The 12,582-nt window shown below is 32.6% G+C and overlaps 1 protein-coding gene across 1 annotated transcript; it reads right to left on the reverse strand.

Annotated features, from left to right (window-relative positions):
- Positions 1–5,675: 5,675 nt before the first annotated feature.
- On the reverse strand, positions 5,676–6,477 carry LOC104240541 (uncharacterized). The gene has a single exon (XM_009795401.2). The coding sequence runs from the start codon at positions 6,379–6,381 to the stop codon at positions 5,962–5,964; it is 420 nt and encodes a 139-aa protein (XP_009793703.1). The 5' UTR covers positions 6,382–6,477; the 3' UTR covers positions 5,676–5,961.
- Between the last annotated feature and the right edge of the window lie 6,105 nt (positions 6,478–12,582).

Here is a 12,582-nt window from a genome sequence, read left to right on the forward strand (position 1 = left end):
TCTGCAACAGAGTTGATAGCCCTGGCTGTATGTTGATCTCCACGAATTTGACAAATTCCCCACGGCGATGGAAATTTAATAACTTGATGCAAGGTTGAAGGAACATCATCCATTTCGTGGATCCATGGTCTCCCAGGAATCATGTTGTAAGCCATCTCCATATATACCACCTCGAACTTTGTATCTTTGACGACTCCTTCAGCGAATATAGTGAGTGTTACCTCTCCTTTCGTGAGGACACTAGAATTATCAAATCCAGATAGAGTATGCGCCTTTGGTATCACTTTATCTTCAGCTTGCATCTCACGTAATACTCTTAGCAAAATAATGTTCACGGAACTACCTGAATCAATCAAAACTCGGTTCACATTAGTATCATGTACAATTAAAGATATTACCAGTGCGTCGTTATGAGGGGTTAATATGCCATCTGCATCTGCGTCATTGAACGTAATGTTGTCTTCCTCTAAAACATGCCGCACCCGTTTCCCTTGGGTAATTGTTACTTTGGAAATTTTGTTAGCTGCAGTATATGATATACCATTGACGTCTTCACCCCCATTTATAATATTGACAGTTCTTTGGGAGAAGGTGGTTTTGGAGGCTTCTGCTTGTTCTTCATGTAAGCTTGCTTGCCTTTCTCACTGAACAACTCAGTAAGATATCCTTGTTTTAATAAATGATCAACTTCACTTTGTAAGAATCTGCAATCTGTTGTTTTATGTTCGTGGTCATTATGAAACTCGCACCAATGGTCAGAGTTGCGCCTGTTTGGATTCGGTCTCATTTCCTTTGGCCATCGAACCTTATCTCCCATGCTTCTCAAAACAGCTACGAGCTCGGAGGTTCTGACGTTGAAGTTGTAACCACCGAATCTCGCTTTTAAATTTCTATCATCATCTCGTGACTCATAGTTGTTTCGCTCGTTCCTGAATCTTGATGAAGAACCTGAGTCTCTGTTTCTTGATCTGTGATCGTACCTTTGATTATCATGCTTTGACCGTGAGTCCTTTCCCGCAAGTCTCATGTAAAGCTCGTACCTATTTTTACCGGATCTTTTTTCGATCTATGCACGTCTCGAACTTACCTTTTCTTCTTTTTGAAATCGTGGAACAATATCTTCCTCAATCCTCAGCTTCGTGCTATACCTGTTATAGACATCATTCCACGTTGTAGCGGGAATTCTCGAAGGCTTTCCTTGAGTTTCCTCGTAGCTTCCGAGCTTTTTTCATTCAAATTACTTGTGAAAGCTATAGCTGCCCAGTTGTCAGGTAAACGTGGCAATGTCATTCTTTCACGTTGAAATCTGTCCACGAATTCTCTAAGCAGTTCTGAGTCCCCTTGCTTGATTTTGAAAATATCCTCCATTCTTTTATCTACTTTTTGAGCTCCCGAGTGTGTTTTGATGAAAGAATCTGCAAGCTCAGCAAAAGAATTTATAGAATTTTCGGGTAAAAGAGAATACTATGTTAGCGCTCCTTTGGTGAGCGTTTCACCAATTTTTTTGACTAATACTGATTCAATCTCCTGCTTAGTCAAATCGTTGTCTTTTACGCCCGTTGTGAATGCAGTCACGTGATATCGTGGGTTTGTTGTTCCATCATATTTTGGAATATCAGGCATTTTGAACCTTTTTGGAATTGGGAGTGGAGCAACACTTGGCTTCCAGGGTTGTTGCGAATATCTATCCATATCTACCCATTTGATTATGGGCGGCACCCTGGGTATCTGCTATATGCGCTCACTTTGCTCCTTGAGCTGTTTCTGCAAAGTTAGTACTAAATTTTGTAAATTAGAATTAATTACATTACCTGGTTCTCTCTCCTGTGATTCACTGAGAGTTCCATCGCTGTCTGAGTTAACAAGCCCGGAACGAGGGTTTTCCAAAGTGTTATTATTTGGAGTAGGTGTGGGTGTTGCAACAGGTAACTGGTTAACAAGTGCCTCAACAACTTTTTTGACCTGAGCAGCAATTAATTTCTGCAAAGCTTCATCAACAGTTTCAGCATTTTCAAATTGAGCATGCTCGTTTATTTGAGACCCATCAGGAGTACCCTCACGAGATTGCCATGGAGAGTCTCGTGGAGTAGGAACTTGAGTATTAATATTCTGTGGATCTCCCTGATTTTGTTGGTTCTCTTGGGTTCCTTGAATGTTGTCACTGTTGTTCGACATAATTGATGCAACAAGGAAAGTTAAGTGAAAAGAAAATAGATTATCAGTTTTTCGGTAGCGGAATCAATTTGTTTAACCAAAAAAATAAAATTTTAGTCAAAGCTAGAATTTAGAAGAACACGGGTTATTGATAATCAAAAGAATGTATAAAGGGAAGTAATTTAGGTAGCAAGAGAGTAATCAAGAGAAAAACAAGTGAACCAAAGTTTATTCCAATAGTGTTTCGTGTCCTTACAATTGATCAAATATCTCCCTTTTATAGATATCTTGGAGATATACGTTTTGCCCAAATCATAATGAAGCTATTATGAGTAATTAAAGACATTGAATGCTACGTTATATAATCATTACATTCAATATAAATTCTCTAACATATTCCACATTTAATGCCTATTAGATGTCGTATCTGCACTCTTTTCTATTGTCAGATTCATTCCTTTTGATTCTCGGACATAAATGACTTAAATAGGTATGGGCGCTAGGTTATTTGAATGTTTGTGCCTCTTCCTCTGCCATTTGCTCGTATCTGTTGCAACTCGTGCCTCTTGGCTAGTTGTAATTCTTTGACTATTTCACCAGTCTACGTGTCTCGATACGTCACCTTTATATTTAAATACAATTTTTCTCAATACATATAGGTCGCTTAGATCCATGAAAAGAAAACCTTACTATTAGGATGAAAAGTGACATGCTTAAAGTAAATTAAGGTCAAGAATTGCCCATATAGAATAATAACATACTTATTGTTCAAATAACAGAATATTTTTGTGAAGAATATTATCAGAGATAGAACTAAGATTTAAAATGGATTTTGAATTTCTATCAAACTCAAAGCCAGTTTCAGTTATTACTTGCTAGTTTCATAATTAAATATTTCAAAACATTTAATGAATTTTCTAATACTTATACATATTTTAAGTAAAAGCTATTGATGTATAGAATATTCTAGCTTCGTGAATATTATAGTGTGATATAATCAACCTTAGTTACATGCTTTTTAGGATGTTTAATTAGAAGTCAAGATTAATTGGAGAGAAAATAATTAAGAGAAATTTTCATAAAACACTATCTTTTAGTGGTAATTAGCTATCTATAGATACCATTTGTTATATTACGGATTGTAAATACGTTTTTCGTTGTTATAAAATGTTTTAAATGTATTTTAACTACTGTATTCATGAATACAGTAGCAAAAATATGCGTGAATTAGGGAAGTCCAGTTAGCCACTTGTTGTATTCGACTGTATTCATGGCGTGAAACATGAGATTACAGCTGGACATATTATTGTATTCGACTGTATTCACGGCGTGAAACAGGGGATTACACTATTTTTTAAACGAAAAGTGGATCAATTAACACAATAAACTCCTAATATAACTCAACAAACTCAATTATGACACACAAAATTTGTATTTCCAGTTATAAAAAAAAATTCTAACCAAAAAATACCCCAAAAACATAGCAATCTTCAGAGAAATTATATAATACATTTGAATACATAAATTATCTTAATTAAAAAAAATATATGAATACATTCATGAAATATAGCGAGACAATGAATACAATGAAATATATAGAATATAACGGTATACAGAAATGGTTGATTATGAAGAATAATTGTCCCATCTGCAAGTCCACAGCATTGTTGACGAAAGGAAAGGATTTGTGAAAGCAAACGATAGATGGTCACTAGATCTATCATTAAAAAGAACGATGAAAGCAAACGATAGATGATTTTTGTTTTCTTGCTAAGTATTTATTTGCGTTCTTGAAACGGTACTATATTTTTGTACATACTCGGCATGGTATGGCGAATGGTCAACCTGTCCAGAAACATCTTTATTGGCGTTCTCTATCACCTGAAACTGTACAGAAACCTCTAACTTTTGTCTGTCGCCTGAAGTTGTACAGAGAATATGAGATCGGGAAGTAGAGAGAGAGGGAGAATAGATATGGAGTAGGGGATAGGAGAAATTTGAGGGGATGTGAGAGAGAAAAATAATACAAAGCTTATTTTATGGCTTAAGGGTAGGAGGTAGTCATAAATAGATATTTGGCTATAAAAAAATCAAAAGATAGCTATAAAATATAATTTTTTAAAAGGGTATTTATTTAAAATAAATAAGGTATCAACCTTTGCTATAGGATGTAACTAATCCAATAATTAATTAGTAAAGCTTGGTAGTTGGGCCAGCAAAGACACTCATTCATGGGTTGTCTTCAATATATATGCTAATCGTATAGTTGTACTAATCCACAAGCTTAGAGTAGTAGATAACTTTGTTTGACCAAGTCTTGGACTAGTTCAACAAGTAATACATCCATATCTACATATTTAATGTCCATCCATAATTTCCAAACATAACGAAACGAATAATGCAGATCTTTAATAATTATGACAATAATAATAACACTATTATTAATACTACTACTACTATTATTATTATTACAAGTAAGGTTTACAAAAATGAATAACTTTTTCAACTCTCGTCCATCTCACTATTCTGCAACCCCTTCTCTTTAGCAGGCATGTAAACAAGTTTCACTCCCAAGTTTGGATTGAGTTATTTCCTTAGTTTGTGACTAGAAATAACGTCCACTAACCACTTTTTGGCCTTGTTTATTAAAAAAATTATTTCTTAAAATTTCAAATTACACGAATGAAAATTAAAGTTGTTGAATGTGATAAAGAAGACTTAGTAAACTCTAATTGGATGATCGCAAGTGTCGTAATTCTTATCTTAATTTTCATTCCCGTCAATCAAGCATATACAACCTAGAAAAGTCTTTTTTCAATTTCCCCATAAAACGGTGATGAAAAAAAATCTTTTCAAATTTAAAGTTATGAATAAAAGGGTAGTTCGGTGGATAAAACATCTCGTATTCATGCAAAATTTAGATAAGAGTCATACCTCTGGGGGTGTGATGTAGACATCCGACCCTTAGGAGGCATACGTAGGATTTTTGGTAACCAGTGTTAAAATTGAAAAAACTGAATGGATGAAAAAAATATTTTAATAAAAAGCAGTGTCATTTTTATATTTATACCTAAATTTTTTTATTTTGTATAATATCTATATATACACATATACATATTTAATAAAAATTTCGGCGAAGCGGTGTCACGTGACACCGCTTGCCACAAGGTGTATCCGTCGTGTCTATTCTAATGCAAGTATTAATAAAATTCCGGTCAAGCGGTGTCACGTGACACCACTTACCGCAAGGTGTATCCGCCCGTGTTTACCCTAATATACCCTAATACAAGTATTAATAGCTGTTTCCTTGACTCAAACACGTAACCTATAGGTTATATCAAGATGACTTTACCGTGGTTCCAATGCCTCCCCTTCAAATTTAAACCTACGAATGTGACATGCATTTGCACATCAGCTAGTTTTGACGGTTCATACCAAATTTAACTGGTGCAAGTAAATAGAAATCAAAACAAAAATGAAGCTAATTAAACAATCACCAAACAGCTACAAAACAAAAGACAAAAAGAGAAGGCAGAGCGAACTTTCATATATTATCAACATTCACATTTTCTATTCACAAATATCAATATGTTTCTTTCGTGGTAAGTACCACACAATGCAACAAAATGACATTAAAAAAAAATCAAGATAATGAAATGATTCTCACTTTTTTGTACGATTACACGTGCAAATTATACCAACACTAAATTACAAAATCCATCACTAAATTACTACAAAGTTTCCACCTAATTCATTGCCTAACATTTTCTTGACGTTGCCACCTAATAAAAATATGAATCCAACTCATCAATGTGCAATTACCCTTTTAGTCCTTTTTCCCGTTGACTTGATCAACTTTGACCAAAACCCTTCTTTCTTCTTCTTTCCATTAATTCCAACTCTACCACCTCTAGCAACAATAGCAATTGATCTACTCTTCTTCAAACCACCGCCGGCGCCTCCGCTGGCGAGAGTAACAAAGGAGTAGTGACCGCCGGTAACGTCGGAGGTGATCCGACGGTGGCCGATGGCTCCACGTGGCGAGACGCAATTGGATGAAGTAGTAGAGGAAGATAAAGAAGAAGAAATTGAAGCAAGTGCAGCCATAATTGTAGATGTACCATTAATTTTGGAGAGCTTTTCTCTTAAACAACAAGAACATACTCCTGGTTGTTGTTTGTGTTGTGGATGCTTCTTGCATATTACTTCTGGTTCTGAAAAAGCCATTCAATTGATAATTTTGATGTTCAAGATGAACAAGTTGAAATTCTTGACTTGTACTTTTTTTTGGTCACGTAAATGAGATTTGAGTTAATGCAACAAAATATGAAGAAAAGGGTTATATATATACACAAGGGTTAGGTAGGTAGGGGGTTTTGTGGTGGGGGGGGGGGAGGGGGGTTATTCTTACGGAAAGTGTGTGGATGTTGGGTGAATATTGCCCGTGTGAAATTGGGAATTGTGTACAATGTTGGAGAGTTAGTAATAAATACATGGATTCAATATTTAAGTTTTATAGGTTCTACTTTTAAAAATTTTATTTTTAGATTATTATATTTTAAAATTATATATTTAAACCTATAATTTTAATATTATTTTATATAAATTTATATTTTATACTAAAAATATTGAATTCAGATGTACCGACACTCGCCACGATTAATAGACACGAATGAAGAACGTATAGAGACCGTGTGAGTCACGACCGACTTTGGTTTTGTCTCTAATTAAGTTATGTTGCACCTACGCACACGTTGTGTCATTTCCTTAATGTTAATTTATTACTTTAAGGAAAGCTAATGTTTTAAAGTATAATAAATCGGTAAACCTAATAATTAGTACTTATACGTAGTGGAGATTTTTCCTTTGCTAGTGTATCAGTTACAAATCACACGTGGAACTTGTATTTTAGCCAATAAATATTAAGCAAATTACATAATCTGAGATTAATATAATTGGGGATGATCAAATCAGGAATTAGTTTTGGAGGCTATATTGATATATGTAAATGTAATCCTTTTAATTATGTTGTTGAATCATGTAGCCCTTCATCTAAAATTTTAATTATACATTTTTTATTTACTTAGTTATATCTTCAATACGATATTTATGTTTCTATTTACTTAATTATATCTTCAATACGATATTTATGTGCTAACCTTGATTTTTTTTCATAGACCAAATACGTGAAATTTATTTTGATAATACATGGCAGAAGATCTTGAAGTTATGACCTTTGTTTACGCTTGATATGTATCAGGTTGAGATTTATGATTATTAATCTTTTAGAAAAAATAATTGAACTTCCATTTTACTCAATAATTATATCTTAAACAAAAGCTGAGTTATTATTAGCTAGGTCCTTATGTAGTGTTAATCCGAAATTTGGCTGCATATTATATTAAATTATAATCACTAATTCCCATATGATTTGTGTGTGGTTCCTACTTTATAAGTGCTTTTTCTCGGCCACAAAATTATTGAAGATGCTGATACGTTATCTTTTGAAATTATATTTAAATGTTTCGTCGACAAATTGCGGAAACGAATTATATTATTGTAATCATAATGACGTATATAATTTGGTCTCATTGTTTATGTAAAAACAACGTAAACACCAACCTAGAACATGGCATTTTCATCTTTTAATTCTTCTTTTAGTTTTCCTTTGGTCAAAAAAAGATTGCCATATTCATGCGTGTGATGTAATATACACGGAATTAAGAAAAAAGATGGAAGAAAAGAGGTGTTACGTGTTAGTTAATTGGACCTTTTCTGCTTTTCCTTTTTTATATATTTGGTCAAAGTAAAGTCTTTAACGACTGAGATTATTAAGTAAACAATTCACAGTAATCTAGCATGCACACGAGGGCCACAAGGCTGCTTTAATTTTTTTTGTAAGATTTACTTTATTTATTTTACATAATAATTAAATTAAAGTGGTTAGCTTCATTGTGTCATATTTATTTGTATTACAAAAAGAAGACGAAAATATATATTGTATGCTAAGTATATTAGTTAAAAGTTTATATCGCACGAGTTAATTTTAATACAATTTCTTGATCAATAAATTGGAAGTGAAGTGCGGGTATAAAGTGACAAAATACAACCAACAAAACAAACATCCACCAAACTTACAGCCTAATTGTAGTCATTCCACAATATAAAAACTCGAAAGACTTTAAGAAAATAACACAAAAACAGCCAAATGTTCACTCTTTTCAGAAAGTGACTTTAATTTAATAGTCAAATTCATCATCGGGTAATTGAACAATATTTCAAATCCATCAGTGCTGCATTAATTAGAATCCTGTCACTAGTATTTAAAGTCATTATTCTAAAATTCTTACTCATAAAGTTAAAATTATGACTTCACTTCTTGATCTACTTCAATAAAAATAATCTAGAAAGTTTCAAGAGTGATAAATACTTCCTCCGTTCACTTTTACTTCTCTATTATGAACTTTGCACACTCCTTAAAAAATAATAAATATAGTGCATAATTTATTATTTTCATATTAATTGATGCATATTTTTAATGCATTTGAAAAATAATTTAAAATGAGTAATTAATAATGTGGGTATAACATGAAAAAAGAAATTGTCTTCTCTTAATATGCTAAAAGTGACAAGTAAAAGTGAAAATATATTTTTAAAATATTGGACAAGTAAAAGTGAACTTAAGGAGTATTAATTTAAGAAGAGATATAAAGGATAATTTAGAAAAAACACATGCTTTATACCATTAAATAATTCTTTTAATAGACATGAGTCCATGACAAAACTTGAATTGGAAAATAAACACACTGAGCCAAGGCCAACCTCAGCTGAAAACCACGTACGAGGCTGTTCTATGGTTGTCAATAGAGAGTACTACGTGTAATATCATCCTACTCATTACATAGTTTACTATATACTGTACATCTTTTTTGTTTTCTCTTCAAATTGTGGGAAGAACCAAGAGATTCTGTATATATGCACGTGAAATTGTCTGATGAACAAACGACCAAAGATTTAGATCTTGATCCCAAATGATTCGACCTTTAATTTTTATACGTTACTAGTGTAAAAGAAAATTATATACGTTCATTATACTTTGATATATTGTAACAGATTGTGTATTTTATTTTCAAATACTGATTTCATTTTTAAGCAATTATTTGTAGTAATAAATTTTGATGACCGAAAGTAAAGGGCTGTTCGGTGAACTAAGCTCCCGCTATGCAATCATTTGATGACCGAAAGTGAAAAGAAAATATATGAATGTTTAAACATTGTAAAAATAAGGATGTTTAGATGGATGTGTGGGCATACTAGGCTGGATAAGATCTAGGAATGAAGATATCTAGGTGAAGGTGGGCGTGGCTCCCATGAAAGACAAGATGGAGGAAGTTAGGCTTAGATGGTTTGGGCATGTGCGCGGAGGATCAGAGAAGTATGGATGCCCCGGTTAGAATGTGTGAACGGATGGCCTTAACGGGTATGAGAAAAGGTAGATGACAGCTAGACAAAGAAATATTGGGGAGAGGTGATCAGGCAGGACCTGGTGCAGCTTCAGATTTCCGAGGACATGGCCCTTGATAGGAAGTTGTGAAGGACGAGCATTAATGTTGTATGTTAGGAGATAGGAGGCTAGCTTGTGTTTTGTCTTCGGCTGCTAGTGGCTCAAGTTGTGTCCATATTACTCCTTTAGGGCTGCAGGTTAGGTCGTAGGAGGCTAGTCCGATAGTGTAGTGTTTTAGGATGCTAGTGGCTCCTGTTGTATCCATATTACTCCATTGTGTTTGTAGTACTATGCCACTATAACTGCTTTTCTCTCTACTTTTTGGTTATTACGTTGCTGATGTTATCTTTCTTGCTTCCTCTGCTATTGTCGCTCCACTGTCTCTTTTTATCTTCCTGAGCCAAGGATCTATCGGAAACAACCTCTCTATTCCTCCGGAGTAGGGGTAAGATCTGCGTACACACTATCCTCCTCAAACCTTACTTGTGAGATTCCACTGAGCCGTTGTTATTTGTTAAACATTGCATGCATGCTTAAAGGTTATATTGAGCTGAACTTAAAGGAAAACATAAGGATTCATATTGATGACTCCAGTTTAAAGAAAAAAGCAAGGATTGATATAATGAATATGTCCAGATTAGCGACCATTTTAATTTCACTAAGAAATGTCGGTTAGAAATTAATATTTTTCTATTAACGTAAGAATTGAGACGTAATTATTTATTGTATTGTTGTTTGCATGCACGCTTAAATTTGTTCAGGGAATTTTTTTTTTAAATATATGAGTGTGTAGGAGTTCCCATGCGCATTTGCTCCTTCCCAAGAACTTAAAAGTTATCCTTTCTGTAAATTCATTTCCCTTCTTACATAATTTATAGTACTATATATCATTGTTATTTTTCTTTTTCTTTGTAGAACTTCATATTATACTAAATAAACTTACGATAAAAACTTACTACACCATGTGTTTACGTCAACTCAATTAATATATGATATGTCTTCACCCTAACTACACCACAATTAATTAATATAGATTCTCACCTCAATCTATCAGTTAATTAGTAAATTAGTACGAGTTGGTGCAAACACGGCCAATATGGTATAATCTTAAAAATGGTTTGATTAAAGGCTATTTAAAATTTTAAGGGGCTATTTGTACATTATGCCCATTATAATTTTAAAATTAATAAAATAACTTTTTAAATTTTTTACGTGTAAAAGACAATTTTTATGTGTAAAAATATATCTCTCGTGTATAAAAAAAAGTAAGGTCATAAAACTAAAAATAAGTTTATAAAGAACCACAAAACAATTGAACTCACGTTTTTTTATGATAACTGTACTTTTTATGTGATACGTGCATCGAGAAGGATTCAACTCACCTCCATTTCCTAATCTCTCCATTTCTCCAAGTTCCTATTTGGATGGGAGATACGTAACATGATTAAAAATCAATGGATAAGGTTTAATTGAATAAAATAAAGTCCTAACCATAGTTAAATTATTTAATTCTTTCTTTTATTCATTTTCAAATAATATTTTTGCAATCCCACAATTATAGCTAACATTATCTAAGATTCCTTTTCTCTTTCTTGTAGTGGTTTTCTTTCTCTGAGTTAATTTTTTTTTCAACTCTACAAAATCTTCCATTCTTATTAAAAATAAGAAGAATTAAAAGTAAGTTCCAACTTTGATAATAATTAAAGAACGATACAAATATAAGAAGTAAGCTCCAATCTTGCACCAATTTTAGTTCAAACTTTCTTCAACTTTAGCTGTGTAAAAGCATCAGCATTGCCAAAGAAGTAAACCAAAAAGCATCATAATTTTTTTTTTCTTTTGTTCAAGATTTTCATTCAGGAGCCAAACATGTTCTTCACGCAATCAAAATGTACCAAGATTTTAGGAAATCCACATAGCTCGTTAACATCGGAACTTACTTTTAATATTTTTTAAATTTTAATGAGAATGGAAGATTTTGTAGAATTGAAAAAAAAAATTGATTCACAGAAGAAAAAAAATTATTACAAGAAAGAGAAGGAATCCTAGATAATGTGTAGCTATAATTATGGGATTGTAAAAGATAATATTTGAGAATGAATAAAAGAAGGAATTAAATATTTTAATTATGGTTATGGCTTTATTTTATTCAATTAAATCTCATTCATTAATTTTTAACCATGCCAAGTGTCTCCAATCTAAGTAGAAACTTGAAGAAATGGAAAAATTAGGAAATGGAAGGGAGTTGGATCCCCATGGGGAATATTGTTAATCGAATTTTGCCACAATTAACGGCGAAACTGGAACAATCTTGGTTAAATGGTTTAATTAGAGGACAGATTTTAAATCTTTAAGAGGCCACGTGTTCAATGGAAGACTTATTCATTTATGTAATTTGTAAAATCATATTTGTAAAATACGGGGGATGTGAGTTGGTATTAGTTGGATGAATGAAAAATATTACGCCAAACTAGGGATAGGGATGACAATGAATTGGTGCGGGTTTAAACATATAAGGTTGTGGGGCGAAAAAAAAAAATTATACGGGTGCAGTGAGGGTACGAATTTAAAAACTTCATCAAATAAAAAAACTTAATTTTCTAACTTTCTGAAAATGAAATTGATTCCACGTAATATACTAAAGCAAAATAAAGTTTCATATTGTTTGAACTTTGAATCCAATGCTTGCAAGTCAAGTTCTTATTCTTTTATGATAAGTTCCGACTAACACATAATTATTAATCTATTATAAATCTATTTTATTGATAAAAGTGTTATCTCTTATTTTGCTCAAATACAAGAGTTGTGAGTACTGATTAACAAAAAGGAAAATAGCAGTTAATTGATCTTGACGAAGATTTTTATATTTCTAACGAAAGCTTGAATAGGGTAAATTAATATATATACTTTTATCAAATATAAAA

This window comes from Nicotiana sylvestris, chromosome 5 (genome assembly GCF_000393655.2).
Source record: "Nicotiana sylvestris chromosome 5, ASM39365v2, whole genome shotgun sequence".
Lineage (NCBI taxonomy): Eukaryota > Viridiplantae > Streptophyta > Magnoliopsida > Solanales > Solanaceae > Nicotiana > Nicotiana sylvestris.